At 34.8% G+C, this 19,842-nt stretch overlaps 1 protein-coding gene across 1 annotated transcript in view; it reads left to right on the forward strand.

Moving 5' to 3' along the window:
* LOC111053115 overlaps positions 1-19,842 on the forward strand; it is a 75,541-nt gene that overhangs the window by 43,988 nt on the left and 11,711 nt on the right. The window contains exons 2-8 of the mRNA XM_039423644.1: positions 3,292-3,360; positions 8,608-11,588; positions 13,863-14,249; positions 16,169-16,375; positions 17,375-17,474; positions 17,673-17,793; positions 18,659-18,921. Of these exons, the coding sequence (XP_039279578.1) occupies positions 3,292-3,360; positions 8,608-11,588; positions 13,863-14,249; positions 16,169-16,375; positions 17,375-17,474; positions 17,673-17,793; positions 18,659-18,921 (4,128 nt within the window). The remainder of the gene's footprint in view (positions 1-3,291; positions 3,361-8,607; positions 11,589-13,862; positions 14,250-16,168; positions 16,376-17,374; positions 17,475-17,672; positions 17,794-18,658; positions 18,922-19,842) is intronic.

A 19,842-nucleotide genomic window follows, 5' to 3' on the forward strand; every position in this document is an offset into this window, starting at 1 on the left:
AACAGCTTTTTTGACGACTTTAAAAAAATTACGACTAAAAAAAATAATCGAATTTCACAATTTACACAAAGGAAAAAGTACTCTGAAAACAATTATATATACACATATACAGAAGTCTGATCGTAGTTTCAAATATGAGCAAGGAAAGTTGTGTGAGTGTACCACACCACATTTTTATTTAGTATTGTTGTGATTTGGAAGCAAGTGTCATTTGGAAAGCCGGGGATTTCTGGATGTCGAGATCACTGAGGATGGGTTCTAGTTTTCATGAGGGGGGGTGAGGAGTGGTGAGGACTGAAAGGGAGGTTTGTTGACATAGCAACCAGCCGAATTGGCGCCAATGGTCCCTGGCTCCCCAGCTCCAAGTCTCCCAATGTTATTTCCTCTACGAATTCCCTCTCTTGATCGTCCCTTTACACCTTCTCACACACTCTCTCTCTCTTTCTCCCACTTCTCATTAATATCGCGGAAACAGAGTTCACATCCGACGACATCCATTCACTCTTGCCTCTTCTACTCATCCTCCTCATCATTCTTCTCCTCACCCACATCTTCTCCTCCTTCTCCTACTCCTTCTCTTTTTCATCCCCCTCCTCCTGATCTCTCACGTTTCCTCCCCTTCCTACTACCACTCTACAATTTCCTTCACTTACACATCTACTACTTCCACGTATATTCTCATTTTTCATTTGTAACTCAAAATAATTACTCTAAACTAGATGTCATAGGTCAGAAAACACTGGAACCCATCAGTTTAAAGCCACTCATTATCTCTTGCTGCTGATTTTGAAATCGCAAAATAAACTCTAATAACAATAAGTGGAGTTCCTTTAATTTGTTAAGTGGAGTTCCTTCAATTTGTCTCGAATTATCTTGATAAATGTAGAGTATAAGATTTCGGAAACTTTTTATCTACCTGTTACAAGAAAAAAGTTGTCTATTCTCACAAGACTGACTCGATTTTAAGTCTCGAGATACTTGTTTGTGTGTGTTAAGTCTATATGATACAAAAATGCCAGATACAATCGTAAATCGAACCAACTCCCAGCCAAACACTGATTCTTCTTATCCTCATAGATACAAATGCTGATTAAATGAAACTGTATTGAAATACGGTACATAGAATAGTAATTATTTGATTGCTAGCATGGTAACTTCTCCTATGTTATTCGTTGCTACCCTCTTCTCGGAAGAATGTCATTCAAGTACTTCTTCATTTGATTTGTACTCATTTAAAAAGGGTCCTTTTTACTAAACTAGTGGATGCAAAGTTTCTGAAATGTTAACAAATTTATGTTCCTGTGTTCGTTGCTATCAACTATTTTAAAGGAGTTGCTGTGGAGTGGAGTGGATTAAATGATGTATCGATAATCGATCAGGGATAAGCGATCAGGATAAATCAGGGTTCTATCCCTGGTCTCACCAAAATATTTTGGGCTATAAGAATTTGAAAAATATTGTACTATTAATAAAATTAGTAGAATTGATGGTGATGTTGTGAAATCTCTCCATAATAAGAAAACAAAGATATTGTCAAATTTCACTAAAAATTTATTAAAAACTTTAAAACAGAACCATGGTTTCACGTAGTTAACCAACGCATCATCAGCTGTACTGAGGAATGAGGATACAGAAACATTCTTAACCTAATCTTAGTAGTCTAGAGCTCCTTTGTTTCTTATTATTGTACTATTGATTATATTGAAAATGTCTTTATTCAACAATAGTCCTTTTCATTAACCAGGGCCCTTTTGCATGATAAAATGCAAGCTAATAGTTTAATACCTTCCTTTCCTAATAATCACCTGACTACTGGAATTATTAGTTTGTATTTTATCATCTAATAGGATCCAGGTAGATAAAAAGTTTCCAAAATATTAACAAATTCGCAATTTCCGTGTTTTGGATGGACGGTGGAAACATATAGACCCCATATCAGAGATCAAGTGAATGATTCAAGGACTGATTTCTACAATTTTAATTTGCCGAAAAGATAATTAACAATGCTTTTACATTGACCACACCAGGCATTCGAAACTGGTTTATAGCTTCAAACGTTTGATATTTGCCTTCTCCTTCAACCTCCAAGAGTTCACATTGTCAATACAGCAAGAAGAATGAGTAGAGTGACTTGAGAAGAAAAGGATGGTTTTGGTTTCCCTGGGCCTCAGAAGATGAAATCTAGCTGTAGGTAAATGAAATGCGAACGTCACCTGCACAACCTGTTGGTGGATGAGGATCACTCACTGCATACTTTCAGCATTCCTAATATATAAGAACAATGCTTCTCGTTCAGTCAATGCTGACAGTCTAAAGTGATTCTCACCATACCTGTTCTGTCTCCTCTGCTGTGTACACCTCTCCACCACTCGCATCCAGAAACACCTGCTGCCGCCTCACTAATCACCTCTCTTTCTTCTTTCTTATCTCTAATGCACTCCCTTTCTCTCTATTTTTCTTTGTCCTCAAAAAAATATTTTGTGTCTGCCTACTAAAGGCCTAGTCGATCGTTCCCTCTCTCTCCCACACGCTATCTTTCCAAAGCTGTTTCTCTTTGTTGCACGCAGATGTCTATTAGAACTGACTGGCGCCACCCCGGCTAAAACCTATTCGCTGTGTGCTTTTGCCAATCCTTTCGGCGTCTGGCCCTTTCTATTTTCGAGACCACTCGAACTGTGAGTTTCTTTTCATTTCAATCAGCATTGTTAGGTACGGAGAGTCCGTTTCAGCGAGGAAATATTTTATTAATTCAGATTATTCTGAAATCAGAAAGGAAACTGTAAAAATTGGGGTGAAACGTGTAGAATATGACGTAAGCAATTAGCTGAAAGTCAAAGCAATTAATTCGTCGTTTTAACAATAACAATGACCAAAACTCACTTTATATATTATGAACTATTTCATCTCTACTACTCAAGGGCTCTAGGTACGGAGTATTTCTATAGAACGTTGAAATTTCTTCTCTCTTCTTTCGTAACCAACTAACCATTTTAGTGAGGCAATCTTCCATTTCAAACCTTTTCTTCATGTATTTAAAAATATAAAATCTATTGCTACGTTGAATTGATTCAAAGAAAATCTCAGTAGACTTAATAAAACAATTAGAATCGAAGAAAGCCCTGGAACAATTTTTTGTGAATATCCATCCTATCTCATTTGAATAGAAAACTTTCAAACCCCTCCAATCAATCTATTCATTCACAGCCATGTTAGTTTGTATTGTAATTCTATTTCTGGAATTCTTCTTTCTTTTGTTGATTGTGGAATTAATATCTACCTTTTAATGTGCAGGAATCAAGGCTGAGCAAAATGTTGCTGCAAAAACTACACAGAAATCATCAAAAGTTGCAGAAAAGGATGGTGAGTAAGAACTGTTCCAGCATTCCGATTCTCCAATTATTTGCTCATAGCTACGATATGATTTCTTGATATTTTTGGGGCACTTTGCACTTGTAAACCTAATGAAGTTTGCAACTTTAGGAAATTTGTGAATTTATTGAAGAGCATGCTGGTATCTGTAGTTTGGAGTAGTGTGCACTGTGCAATGGTGCTTGAAAAGTCAGTCTGGCAAAAAGGTTTCCTATTATTCGTCTGGCAGAGGCTGAATGTAGAGAGCCGGCTTGTGGCGCCAGCCCAGTCTGCTTTTGGGAAGAGCCTCCCTTCAATCCGTCGACGACCATTTATACACAACACTCTGTGTCAATACTACCCAAACGGCAAATGTCAACCAACACAACTTCATTACTGGTGTGAGTGAGTAGGCAATAATGAGTGAGTCTTATAGTTATAGTGATAGTTTTGTGTACTGTGAGTATACAGAGGATAGTTTTATGTACTGTGAGTATAGAGAGCTACTGCCTCTTCATTTTCACAAATTTTCACTTGTTCAATCGACTATTTATCTTCAATTATTATACATAACTGTACATCATACAACTATTTAAACACATTACACCTGTAGGCCTACACCTTTCTCAATTCCCATATCTGAAACATATTCACGGCATCACATTCAGAAATTGATTCAATAAGTGTCAATTTATGTGGCTATTATTGTAGTATAGCTAAGAAATCGACAAAAGCTGCATTTACACCAAAGTTATTAACAAAATGTTAATAACTTGATTTATTATATAATAACTGAAGTAATAATACTTAACTTATTAATAAATTTTAATAACTTAACCTTTATAGATTCTATTAGATTGAACATAACTTATCATACACATGATGAACATATGTGTTGGTCAAGTTCCGTTCAATCTAATAGAATCTATAAGGATTAAGTTATTAGCATTATGTTAATAACTTTGGTGTAAACGCAGCTTAATACAGTTCTAAATACATTCAATGAAATTGCAGCTAGGAATATTGCAAACCGTTAGGTGCCTTCAATCAGAATTTTTTGCAGGAAGAATTTTGCTAAAAAATAGAAATAATATTATATAACTATCCATCATTATTAAACATAATATTAGATAAATCCTAGAATATTATAAAATAATGTGTTGTCAATGTACGTTTTAACTAATACTGCTCCTTATTTTATACATTATTTGCAGGTAACCCGTGCTCCGCAAGGGGCAACTTGACAAACTGAAAACTTGACGTAATGAAATCTTAAAGAATTGAAAATAGGCCTATAACCATCCTCGGTTAATTAAGAATCTATATGCAAAATTTGAAGTTATCAGTCCAGTAGTTCAGACGTGATGATGCGTCAAACATAATTTTCCTAGTGTATAAACCATTTCTTTCCTTTATTATAGTATAGATTACCACAGATATGAAGAGAAGCTATGGAGAATGTTAAGTTCAACTGGGTTGTCTATAATTTTTCTAACATAATTACCTTAATTGACCAAGCGAAGTGAGGTCTAGATTCAAGTCGACGGTTTGGCATTTCTCTTAATGTTTAAATGTTTAAATGTTGCGCATTTACGGCAAAGCGCGCTAATAGATTTTCATGAAATTTGACAGGTAAGTTCCTTTTTTAATTGCGCGTCGACGTATATACAAGATTTTTGGAAATTTTGCGTTTCAAGGATAATAAAAAAGGAAAAAGGAGCCTCCTTCATACGCCAATATTAGATTAAAAATCAGACTATAGAATTATTCATCATAAATCAGCTGACATAAATCAGATTACACAGATGTGTGGAGAAACCAGTCTACTGCTGTATTTCCATATAAGGTCTATAGTTTCAATCACGTACTTGTGGATGAGAATACTGCGTGAGGTCCACTGTTCAGAGAACTACTAGTAAAGCCAAAATTAGAAAATTGAAATAGATTAGATTGATATTTATTTCATACAGTGAAAACAGTTTATTAGTCATCTGTTACAATGGAAAAAAATCATGTAATGTTGATGCTGTAAAAACTATTGTACCATAAATATTGATCCCGTGGGACTATAAAATTGCTCGCTTGCAGTTATGGATTCGAACTGTATTTTACTCAATTGAACATTTCTTCATGAATAACATCTAGACAAGTTATTCATCAACTCGTCTAAAAAGATATATTTTGCATATATATTTCTCTTATAATAGGTAGTGGAAGAATGTCTTGCTCAAATCTTTAGTGCTGAGTATGGACTCATACTTATTCTCATATATTAAATTAAGAGTCTCCTATCCATTACAGTCTTAATCTATAAATGCATAGAATAGTTTATTACCTAACAACTACCAAGCAAAGTACCTAATTCCAAGTATATTGGACTAAAATGCTGTAGTTCACATATTCTTGAAGAAATAATGGACTTTTTTCCATGTATAAAGAATTCAGCCTACCTACTCTAATCTACTACTAATCTACTCTATTCTAATCTACATTCAACTCATTGAACCACATAATTTCTTTGATGTATGTATGTTGTATTCGTCAAAATAAAATTGATACATGTAAAAAAAGAAATCAAAATAACACTGTGTATTAAAAGATGTTCTTTACTATCAATTATTATGCTGTTATCAATATTACAGGAATACCTCAACAAAGACTTTATGTGTGTCTGTGTAGGGGTTATTTCTGGGTAAACCAATACAGGTCTAGGCTACTTAGTTCAATCAATATATATATAATTGTTTTCAGAGTACTTTTATTTTCCTCGCCCTATTACCATAGGTAAGGAAAGTATTGCTTTCCGAAAAAAATTAAGTTACTCCAATTTCTAAATTTCTATACGTTTCAAGGTCCCCTGAGTCCAAAAAACTGGTTTTTGGGTATTGGTCTGTGTGTGTGTGTGTGTGTGTGTGTGGTGTGTGTGTGTGTGTGTGTGTGTGTGTGTGTATGAGTGTATGTGCGTCTGTGTACACGATATCTCATCTCCCAATTAACGGAATGACTTGAAATTTGGAACTTAAGGTCATTTCACTATAAGGATCCGACACGAACAATTTCGATCAAATGCAATTCAAGATGGCGGCTAAAATGGCGAAAATGTTGTCAAAAACAGGGTTTTTCGTGATTTTCTCGGAAACGGCTCCAACGATTTTGATCAAATTCATACCTAAAATAGTCATCGATAAGCTCTATCAACTGCCACAAGTCCCATATCTGTAAAAATTTCAGGAGCTCCGCCCCATCAATGCAGATCGATTCCCAATTATCAGGCTTCAGATACAATTGAAACAAAAAAAAATCAAGTGGAGTAGATTGAGCATGAAAATCTCTACAATTAATGTTCAGTAACATTTTCACCTAAAATTGAAAATAAGCTTTAAATTCGAGGAACTGTGATTATTCAATTGCAAATTATTGTTGATTCTATTAAATCATTCACTATGAAGAGATAGCAGACCTCATGTGTGTGTCCAGCGTTATTGCCCTGTCACCAGCTGGCTCAAATCTTTGAATAGTAGACTTGAGAAGCGCGGGAACACTAGCGTCAGGTGATCAATTTTCATAACGGCAAGGAAAGCTGTGTGAGTGCACCACACCAGATTTTTTCCTTTGTGTAAATTGTGAAATTCGATTATATTTTTTAAAAGTCGTCAAAACAGCTGTTCTACAAATGAAATATCTCGACTAGGTGTTTTTTTACGAAATGCTCTACCTACCTACCTCATGCACGAGAAGGAGGTTACAAAATCCATTTCTCAAGGATGGGGTGGACCCCCATTAGTTTCCCAGAAAGGAGACTCATTCCAGTTAATAGAGCTGATAAATACAGGGTATGAATTTGAAAAAAAAATCGGTCAAGTCATTTTTGAGAAAATCGTGAAAAACATGTTTTTTTAATAATTATCCGCCATTTTTCTCAAGAATATTACGGAGCTCCTGCAATTTTCCCAGAAATGAGACTCATGTCAGTCGATAGGGCTTATGAATGCCAAATGGTATAAATTTGGTATAAATTTGAAATCCATGGTATAAATTTGAAGAAAATCGTTAGAGCCGTTTCCGAGAAAATCGTGAAAAACTTGGTTTTTTAGTAATTATCCGCCATTTTTTCCGCCATCTTGAATTGAGTTTTATTGAATTTCGTATTGTCGGATCCTCATGGTATAAGGATCTTAAGTTTAAAATTTCAAGTCAATCGATTAATTAGGAATGGAGTTATCATGTTCACAGACATACACACATACACACATACACACATACACACATACACACACACAGACCTACACCCAATAATCATGTTTTTGTACTCAGGGGACCTTGAAACGTATAGAAAATTTGATATTAGGGTACCTTAATTTTTTTTGGAAAGCAATACTTTCCTTACCTATGGTATATACCTATAGGGCAAGGAAAGTAAAAATTAAAGTTGAAAAAAAATAATTAAAAATATTGAAGATCTGTCATACAAGATGAGCGGATCCTCAGGTGAACTCTGTATAGAGATGTTGGATTATTACATGAAAAGTACGAAGAATGTTCAGATTCTCAAGAATGAAGTTGAGAAAGAGATAATTTCAGAATAGGAAAAATTATCAACTTCAAATTTTTATTCAATTTTATACTGTCGAGTAAAGTTTCTAACATTTTCCCAGCCCTTGAGATAAATACAGCCACCTCACAACCCTACGCTAGTATAGACTGCATTCCTCCATATTCCGATCATCTCAATAGGTAAATTCCCGTATATTGGGCTTGGTAGAAAGGTATTCTCACCTCAGTTGATAAATAGAAATCAACATGTATGTATTCAGGGCTACTCATTTTCATTTATAAAATAGCATTATAGTAGGTACCCTATTTTGGAAATTATTATATAATAATATTTATGTTTTCAGTTGTGTTAATTTGTGTTTTTAATCTATTATTTTATATTAATTTCAAAAAAGGCACTATAATGCTATTTTATAAATAGAAATTAATAAAAAAGTAGGACTCATGCTACATTCATGTTGTTAGTTGTCAGTCTGCTTTTATTATTCGATTTGATATAAGTTTATATCAAAGTATGTACATTTACTTTACATCAATATAAATGTCTGTGATTGGAAAAATTTGATAATTTTTTCATAAAATAATATCAATCATAGTTTCACAAAGTACATTCATTATCACATCTCATGCATTTCCTCAGACATACAGAAGCCTGTAATAATTAACTAATTGAATTTCCATTAACTATGCATTTCGAATTTGCAGGTGAAAGTAACTCAGTGCCATCGAAAAACGAAATGGGAAAGGCTGGAGTTGAGACACAGGTTGTGACGAAAAGTGTAAACGGAGGCGGTGGCAATGGGGGCGGCGGAAGCAGCAGCAGTGACGCGGAGGGGGGCAGCAGCAATGGAGAGAACAACTACCTGCACAAAAAGTTCAAGAAGATCGCCGCCGCTGCATCTGCTGATAGTAACGCTGCACTGTCCATCACCAACGGAGTCGACTGTGCGAGTAGCAATCGGCCAAACGACAATGAGGTCCAAGACGAGTCGAAAGTCACATCAGGTGGGCGCTACATGTGTCCCTACTGCAAGCTAGCCTGTGCCAAACCAAGTGTCTTGGAAAAGCACATAAGGGCCCACACCAACGAACGCCCCTACCCCTGTGTGCCATGTGGTTTTGCGTTCAAAACCAAGAGCAACCTGTACAAGCACTGCCGGTCGCGGGCGCATGCCGTCAAGGTGGGAGACGCCGACACTGACGAACCGGGCAAGTGCCACGATCTGAGTGGCTCGGATGACGACATCGGCGACCCTCAGGCCAGGCTCACTGTTACCTCCACTGCCATGCCACCCTCAACTTTGCAAAACATTTCACCAGCTGACTTACAAAAGAAGATAGATGACCGAATATCAAAAACCATCTACAAACCAAAGTTCCATACTACTTCGTTGTATGTGGAAAACACTTCACAGTCTTCTGTATCGGATTTGAGCATTACTTCAACAGCGAAAGAAAGTTGGTCTAGTGATACTGCAACACCGACTAACAGCTTGTCACTAAAAATGCCTCCAGTTGACCGAGCAGCACTTTCAGAGAACTCTGTATCTTCCCCATTCACGAGCTGTTCTTCTCCAAGCCCTGAATTTCTACACAGACACATATCAAAACTTATAAGTGACAACCAAGCCATTGTTGAAACTATGGATCCAATATGGCCAAAGAAGTTTCTTCATCGTTCAAACAGCAAAGAAGCATCTCATTCACCATCTAGTCATTTTCCATCAGTTGTATCTGATACTTTACTGTCTTTCAAGAAAACTGAAAGCTCAGAAGTTATACCACCATTCTCCAATTATTCTCTATTACCAGAGAAAAAATCTGAGAATGAACTAAATTCTCATTCTAAACTTGCTCTTGCCCTTCTAAGGCCTTCAGATAACTTGGAACACAATTACCGTTCTCCTTCTCCATTGTTGCAAGATGTCTGCAGTGATCAGCAGCCATTGAATTTGACAACAAACTCTGGCAAAATTGGCCAGACAGGCAATAACAGTAGAAAGCGTAGCTATTCAGAGGGTTTTCCTTATGGATTGAAAGAATCTGAGCTTCCTCCACAGTCTTCCATTAAATTAATTAAGTCAGCTACAGGATTTACTAGAGCAGTGCCTGCTGAATTGAATATTTCTCCAGATTCAAAAACTGTACATGAAAAATTCATGAAACAAACTATGATGTGTGGTTCTGTGATGAAAGACTCTACTTTCAAATCCAATATTCCAATAGGTCCACATGGAATGATAGTTACAGATGGCATTCCAAGTAGGAAATCCCCTTTGAATTATACTACATCTAACAAATCTCAGTCACCTGAGATTCGATCTATTTGTGAAACTTGTAATGCTTCATGTAGAAATGCCCAAGAACTTAGAATTCATCAGATGTATTTTTGCAAATGGGATGAAAGTATGGAACATGATAAACCTTTGAACGATCCTGTACTTACAAAGACACCCACAAAAGGAGAAGGACCTGTTATGATTGCACCTCCATTTCCATCACCTGGTCCCTTATTGGGAAAAACACCTCTTGTCGATAGCTACGCCAGATCAGTAAGTGAACATAAAATAGACAAAAAATCTCCATTCAAGAAAGTCAAACATGATTTGGATGCTAAAAGTGAATCAAAGCCACTTTCTCTACTTACAACTCTACGCTCATTGGAGGAATTATCAAGATCACCAATGAAAAATAATCTTCATATGTTCGGTGGTGAAGTGAAAATTCTTGATGGCACAAGTGGAGAAGCAAAAACATTGAGAATAGAACCATCAAACAGAGGCTCACAGGGATCGTCAGAAATCACTCTAGACATATCTTCAGCTCCAGGGTACAAGGATAAACTAAACAACAATGAAACTGGAATTGCAGAAGAGAAGTCGCCTCAGATCGTTGTTAATATGGCTAAGACTGGATTCCATTCTGGTGGAGTGGTTCAAGTACCACATAAAATCGCCAATAGCCAGGAGGCTAATCATCAAAGGTCGTTGAAATGTGGGACTAAGGATTCATCTTCCTCGCATGTGTCTACATCGAACATTTCAAATTCAAAATATCCCAGTTCAAATAAGCTCATCATTCCTATTATTCCCAACATAGTGACGCCGACTTTGGCTGTAGCTGGAGTTGCCTCCTCACCAGTGGCACTGCCGTTGGCAGCTGGAGTTGCCTCACCAGTGGCACTGCCGTTGGCTCCATTCACTCCTATGTTGGCCGACAAAGCGATCATCAATCCATTGACCAGCATAACCGGCTACAACCCACTCACGCTGCCCCCAGCGCCGCTCCTCTGTGCCGCCTCCAGCGACGTCGCCGCCCTCTCCCCTATCCCTGCACCACCCTACACCGGAGGAATTGTGACCATCCTGCACGGCGGCAAAGCGATTCCCTATGTGCCCGGCATGCCAGGGCCACACACTCTCCTCCAAACTAGTCCATCGCACACCACCGAAATTCAAACAAATAATAAAGTTATCGAACATTCAAGAAAGGATTCAATCAGTGAACCTTCTCCCAGTGATTTGAAACTCCAGCGATCTCTCTCTGTTCCAACTTCCAGCGATGCGAGAAAAGTTCCTATTCCTAACATCAAACTGGATAGTGCTGAAAGCCACATTAAAGCATTGCCAGATGCGAAACAATCAACAGCTGTCAAGATATTGAACAATAGAAGGAATACAATATCGGTGAGTTTACAATCACTGTCTTGATAGTTTATGACATCTTGAACCAGATCTAAATTAATTTATAATTGAATGCTCAGTAGCCATCTTCCATCGTTAGCTCTAACATCAAGTAAAGATACACTGATTGAATGTGAACTGTATTGAAATATTCAGTAGGCTACCTCACTGAAGTCTTTTTAACTGTAAAGTACAACTTGAAATACTATATTAACAAATAGACCACGAGAGTCATAGTCACCTATATAATCACTAATTCAACTTAAACACAAAAATCTCTTACTAGTAAAGCCACACTTCCTTTGAATTCAAATTGCTTCTATAAATATGGCTCAAGTCATCAATGATGGAATAACTTTATTTTTTTATTTACAGACAGTAGAAGTTTAGTAAGAGGGTAAGATTCTAATCTTGAGGGTAGGAACTTTTTTGATTGGTATTGATTAAATTGTAGATTTCTATACAAATTTGAAGTATTCTCACTTCTAAGTTCTCATCAAGTTTGACAATAATATTGATTTAGTTCAAAATTTACATCCCTGTCTTCATATCTGATCGTTGAATGAAATTCATTATTGAAACAATGTACTGAAATCCTGGTATCACATGATAAATGTGAGAATCCCAGTTATGTCACTTCCAAATATATGATGAAAAATATACTTTCTGAATGTCTTAGGTATTCGCACTAATTCTAACAATCTAATCTAAATTGTAGATTGCTTTAATGCGTACTGTCAACTGTTTTCCTCAATCATCTCAAATATGATTCCACCTTGAGGATTGAAATCATGGCTTTCCGAGAAATAAAATGAGATAAAGTCTATTCAAATTAAACAAACAATAGTGAAAGGAAGAATGATTTCTGATTAAAGAAACTCATTCATAATACTCTTTCAATTTATCAATAATCTATTTCTGGAAATCTAGCTTCTGTTTTAGTTCAATGATACATCATTGAATCATTCTATCTGGATTCGTCTAGCAATAAATCTTATCATTTTCACATTACAGCCTTCTGGCTACTGTACATACAGTCACACAAATTGATGATCTCAATTGAAGACAATTGATAACCTAACTAATATTCTGCTTTTTTCTTATCTTGAATTTTATGGTTCACTATTTGTTTCTATAAAAACGTGAATTCATTCACTGTTCATCACTTTAAGTGGTATTTTGCTCAATAGTGTCCAATTCAACCTTCTACATCGACTTCTGATTTAAAAAATTCTATTTACTCTCAAAGTCTTGAGTTGAGACAACAATTTCTTGACTGACTGTCTCCTTCACAAACATGTTTACGAGAAATTGTTCATTCTAGAAATTAGAAATGAGATTTACAGCCATTGAATTCTGTGTCAGAATTCATTCAACAAAGTTTAAACAAATAAATTGCATTATTATTAGAATGAAAGTCCTTGAGATAATTATTTTTATCAATATGTTCAAGATACATGAGTATATATGAATCAAGCTCTCAAATTACAATAAGTAAATACTGTTATTAATTGGAACTACTGGTAAGCCCCATTTTGCTATCTTCACTCAAATAAATACTGACAAGATTTGAAACATTAACATATTAACTTGGGGAAAACATGGAAAGTCAACCAACAACAGAACAGAAATGAAGTAAGTTACTAAGAATGATACGTTATATAATCAACATTCAATTAATAATTTATAATAATAAATCATGATTTTGAAGAGGATAAAGAAAATTCAAACAATAATGGATGTTTACAAATAAATGTTGTTAACAGGATTGATACAAAAGGTGATATCAATACGGTATTAAGTGAGCCTAATAGATTAATATAATAATTATAAATCAGGAAGTAATAGGAAATTATATTTATTATGAAACATTATATATTATTAAAATGAATCAATTTTCAATTTTAATTTCAATTTATACAAGATACAATCCAAATGTCTATAAATTCACATCAAATTAATAAAAAATGCATTGTTGTTTTACATTAACTTATATTATTTTATATTTTGTCAGTATGAATGGTTATTACAAATTCAAAGTTTACAAGTATATTATTACTCGATTTACAATACAGTATTGATAATCATAAAAAGGCATTCAGTTTATCATTATTTTATCTCGAGCTTTCAATATTATCCATTTCAAATACAATGCTACTTTAAATACGAGTAACATTGACTATAAATTAAATTATACATGACTATCATAGCCTTTGTAATTTCATTATTGTGACTGTGTATAGCCTTTGTAATTTCAATCAGTTTCCAATTTTGCAGCCGATATCTTCAAGTGGCAGTCCTGTAGCCGAGAAGCCGCTGCTGCCGCCGCCGCCGCAGCCGCAGCCACCGCAGGAAGAGGACGCAGGAAGCGCGACGAACGCCGCCACCGAGAGGCGGTTTCTGAGGCCGACCTCACTGCCGCTGAAACCGGGCACTTTCACGCCGAAAAAGGTCGGCACGCCGAACGTTCTGCCGCTGGTCAGTCCGGAGACGCCGCGACCGCGCAAGTCCTACGGCCAGCTCTATCTGAACGGCCACGCCTACACCTACCTGGGTCTCAAGTGCTCCACGCGCGTCTTCTTCTGCACGCTCAACAAGCCGCAGCCCATCTATGTGCCGCTCACGCCCGAACACAGCAACATATCCATGTATTCTAATTGGAAGGTAATAATATCACTAATATCGCAATCACTAACAGATAATATCTCAACAATACCAATAACATCATAGTTTTGAATAATTGAATAATATAATTGTCAGTATCAATAACAGTATAATAATTGTGAGTGGATAGTATACAGACTCCCTAATGTCCGACACTATTATCCATTCTGGACACGGGGATCATACTGGTCCCGTGCAATTAATCAAAAGTGATTTCTCGATTACCGTACTGTAGTCTGCGTGTTTAGGTATAACAGCCTCTTTCATACCTGTGCAGATATAAACTTAGCAATCGATGCAATAATATTGAACTTTGAATGCACTTATTGAATGCAATTAGAGAGAGAATTCTCTTTCTCTGCGTGCTTAGGTAGATAATTGTCGGTATTTAAGGAATAATGGAAGATTAAAATTTATTTGCAATTGCGAACTGCGTTTTTTACACCCTCTATTTTAATTAATTTCTCATAATATTACAGTATTTATTAACCCCATGCAAATAATAAAGTAACTTTAATTCAGACATTTAAAAAAAAGACTCAGGAGAGAAATGCTGTTCGTTCATTCAAAATAAATGACGGCATTGGAAGTGAAAAGTCGTGAATTATGAAATCCTAGTGTTCATTTCTTGTATTTACTCGAAACTGGCAATAAAATATTATTTGTATTGGTTTAGATAAGTAAATAACATAGAGATCTCACGTTTTCAATGTTGATAGAATACAGTACAGTAAATATCAATATAATGTTTTTACTACGATGTAAGGTACATGTTAAAGATCTCCCTATATTTGTAATAGATAAACAGCTTATTGTCATGGATAATTCATTCACTGTGCAGATCTAGAGCTGCGTTTTCGTTTGTGCGTAAATGCATCGTCGACCACGACAGGATGAGGATCTCAGATTGGGTTGACTTCAATTTTTCTAAATAACCTGAAAGATTTTATTCAATTATGCTTTAATGGGGAGGTTGAGTTAATACTTTTTTATACTTTTAAATGACAATAAACACAAATATAATAAAAAGTTATTTGATCAGCTGTTTTAGCCCACTTGAAATTTGGACAAAATGCACCACCTAGCAATCGATGGAATAATATTGCACCTTGAATGCACTGGGCATTAGAGAGAAAAATCTCTTTCTGTAGAGATGAAAGAAGATAATATTAATAGGAATTATCTTTGATGAATGAAAAATATAAATTTGAAGCTTCTTCTGAAACTGAAATTATTGATTTTTAGAAGAATGTATCTCAAAATTTTACCAATGGAGCTATAATGATACTGGTTTAGACTTCTGAACATCTCTCTGAGTAAATAAAAATGGAGTAAAAAATTACTTCAAAATAGAGGGATATTCTAATAGAAGAAACAAATTTTTGTATTTAGAAATCAAAATGAAGACATGATTCAATTTTTATTCTCTGCTCAGTGCTTCAAAATATAATTATTGATATTCGCTTTCTTGGTAAGGGCTACAGTACTCGTTTTTATGTAGAAAATTAAAACATCAAAGTACCCTTTTTCAACTCTATTTCAGTTCTCACAACATGTTTCGACTTATTATGCCATTTTAAAGTGAGTTTTATTCCACTCACTCAATCACTCTTCTAAGGGTTGTGTGACAGAGAGGACCAGGAGTCCTAACTCCGCCCTAATAAAGGCATATAATCAATCAATCACTTGAAAATGACATAAGTCGAAACATGTTGTGAAAAATGAAATAGAGTTGAAAAACCTTGATTTTTTCAATTTTTACATATTATTTACATTGTATGATGAGACTAGACATCATCTTGAATGTACAAGAGTAAATATTGAGAGTGGTGGATCAGTGTCAGTCGTCCTCCAATTAGACTTAATTTGAGATGCATTCAGTCTGACAATTGTCTGACAATCCAATTTGAATGTTGCAGATCAGGTCAGACGCTGACCCGAACCCCTTTGGCCTGGAACCAGGTCAAGCCATGGCTCACTACGACTCGCGACACCGGCCTACCTCATACACGGTGGCACTCTCCAACAAGTTCGAGACCGTCACTCATTCATCGCAATGGAAATATCGCCCTCCCACTGAAAAACCGCTCCAAATTGAACCTGCCAACAAATTAGATTCCCCAGAGGTACTTTTCTTAATTTCTCATATTCATTATATTATTTATAAAATAGAATTATAGTACCCTTTCTTGAAATTAATATAACAATAGATTAAAAATTATAACTATAAATTATAATTATTATTTTATAAATTTCAAAAAAGGTACTGTAATTCAATTTTATAAATAAAAATGAGTAGCCCTAAATTCATTCATTGTATTATGTTTTCAGATTTAGTGGGGCATTTGACGATGTGATGAGTTATGTAATTAATACCTCAAGTTTAAAGATAAAGATAAGATAAAGATGAGTTTCGAGTCTTATGGAGATGAAGAATCTTGAATAAAATTTATAAACCTGAATATTTCTTAGTTTATTTCCTTCACTCTTCTATTGTTGAACAGCTTAGTGGGGCATTTTTAATGAAGTGATTAATCATGTAAGTTAATGATTATCTAAAACGTTTCAAAGGTAATATATACATGTCTAATTTCAATAATAATTCAAAATACGTAGAATTGAGTTAGTTTCACTTTTGAATAATGTAACAGCTTTAGTAGGACGCTCTATGATGTGAAGAATTATGTAATTATCATTTTTCCAATCAATTCTTATCTAAATGTAGATTAAAAAGTCAATGATCAGAGAGCTATATTAACAAACTCGACATTTTTCATCTACAGTATATCACACTTGAGTGCACTTCAGATTTGTGAAGCTATTGAAAGAAGAGTTTTGATAGTGTGATGAATGTATTGTACAGTAGGTAATTGAATATTCAAGTATGTGAAGTATATTTTTCTATTCAAATAGAATAATAATTTTACAACAAAATTCCAGTACAAATTGAAAAATCACGACCTTATCAATTAGAATAATTTAGAGATTTTTGCTCCATTAAGAAAATAATTTTACTGTGTTATTGTGACAGTATGAAGCTTTCTAATTATAGAAAATGATCTATCTCAACAATTATCCTCACCTGTAGAAACACAGTAGAATAATTTAATTTTAAACTTTTCCAGGAAAAAGATGAGTTATTGAAAGAGAATGCTCCAAAACGAATCAAGATATTTGATGGAGGGTTTGAATCCAATGAAGATTACATATATGTGAGAGGCAGAGGTGAGTTCATTATTTTTATTAAATTATATTTCATAATGTTGATTTCTAAGATAAATTTGCATTTCCTTTAAATATAGGCAGTTTTGAAATATAATTGAGTTGAAGTAGTATCTATTCTGCTATTGTAATATTTATGTTAACCTAATTATGATAGTTAATCTCTGTTAATAATTTCAATTTCCTAATTCTCATTTTCAGGTAGAGGCAGATACGTATGTGAAATTTGTGGTATTCGATGTAAAAAGCCTTCCATGCTGAAAAAACACATTCGAACTCACACTGATGTAAGACCTTTCACATGCAAGCATTGCAATTTTAGGTAAGATATCAGTTTAAACTAGGTACTGTATTTCTCAATTATTTCACTTGTGGTTTCGTGGCCCTGTAGTAATACAACCTACTCGAATTTAGAATTAACTTACATGTCTCATTTCACCGATGCCTGAAAGTATCTAGTTGTTCAATAATAGGTACCTACCTTTTATATTCATGATGTGAATCTCAAATGAGACTCAAAATACATTCACTCAAAAAAATCAAACAAAAATAATTCAATCACTTGATTGGAGCGATTTACCACATTACTTTGTGAAAGTAATACTTGCGCCAATTTGAGAAATAAACAGATAGTAAATAACCCATTTTTTACGAAAGATATCCATTATCCTTTACATTGTGGCAGAAGACATGCTTTTTTATTTTTTATAACTTGTAAAAATTTGTATCGAATATTCAAGCTTGTTGTAATACTAGAAGAATTACAATATAAGAAGCTTCGAAAATTCTCTGATCTCAGTATGAGTTGAGTTCATTTATATTCATATCAATGAATAGTTAGTTATAAGAGCTCTCACGTTACATATAGGGTTCATGTTATCATAAGTCATTATGATAACAATTCATGACCACTTATTTATTTCAATTCAAAAGCTTTCAATGCTTTTCTTGTGGGGTTTCATAAAAATATGGTGTATATACCTCCTTTTCCAACCACTCTACCTGAACTTAGAGCGAAAAAAATGAATTTCAATTTACTTATTTTTCAGAAAAATATATAAGGATATTGAATTTTAACTGTTTTCAGTTTCAAAACAAAATAATAAATAACTATTATGATTAGTTTCAAAAAAAAAAAAAAAATAATAAGGATTAGGCTAAGGCTATTGAATTTGACTTTGTTGCAGTTTCAAAACAAAAGGCAACCTGACGAAGCACATGAAGTCGAAAGCGCACTTCAAGAAGTGCAGTGAGTTGGGCGTTGAGCCGGTGCCAACGTGGGTGGACGACAGTCACATCGACGCAGAGCTGCTGGCTCGGCAGCAGGCGATGAGGGCCGACCGCGGCCTCGACCCCAACCTCACTGACGACGATGAGGAGGATGATGAGGAGGAAGAGGACGATGAAGACGAGGATGTCGATGTCGATGGAGACGATGATGACTATGAAGGCAAGTTATCAATTTTACCTCAACATTGTAAACACTAGATTGAATTTGAAATGGAGAGAGGTCTGTTTCAAACTTTCACAATTTATGGAACGAGAAACGTTGATGTTATTTATAAGCAAAGGTGTCAGTTTGAAATAAGCCCAATTATAGATACTTTATACATCTCTCAAGTATATTTCGTCTTCTCTAATGAGTATATGCTTGTACCGTATTCAATACAAATATTAGTATTCAAATATAAATGGCTGAAACCGACCGTTTCTTCAAAGATATAAAAAATACTAGAATTTCTATTAAAAAATTAAATGCAAAATAGCTTACCAAATATAGATATTGACAATACTTGAAAATACATCTCCTAATATTAATTATTAATATTAGCCTACTGTAATTGATCATTTTTAATTTGTAGAATACGACCTTCTCATTATGTTTATTTGTAGATAATTGCGATTGCGATATTATTGCAGTCTAATGCCATCTTCTGATGAGATAATAGTGTTTGAAAGTGATGACAAATCATAACTTCTTTTGAACTTATTATCAATCAAAATTCGGGAATGGGATAGTAAGGGCTATAAGCTTGTTTTCCATTTCTAATCATGTTATGATTATATGTTTTTGTAATTTTTGAATGAATAAATAGTGGGATTTTTGAACGCTCCAGACAAAAATATAAATTTCAGTTCACCGTGTCTATTATAATATCACGCCCGGTATCAAGGACACTCAATAAATCTAATGGACCATTAAACCTATAGATTCAATTGCCCATTTCATTTAATAAGTGTCCTAGAGACCGGACCCTAGATTCTTCAATCTCATCAATATTAGGTACTGTACTTGGACAATATGAAACGATAAAATATAATTGATTTTAGAAAGAATAACTACAGCTTTTATGAAATGTTACATAAATGT

Source organism: Nilaparvata lugens, chromosome 1 (genome assembly GCF_014356525.2).
Source record: "Nilaparvata lugens isolate BPH chromosome 1, ASM1435652v1, whole genome shotgun sequence".
NCBI lineage: Eukaryota > Metazoa > Arthropoda > Insecta > Hemiptera > Delphacidae > Nilaparvata > Nilaparvata lugens.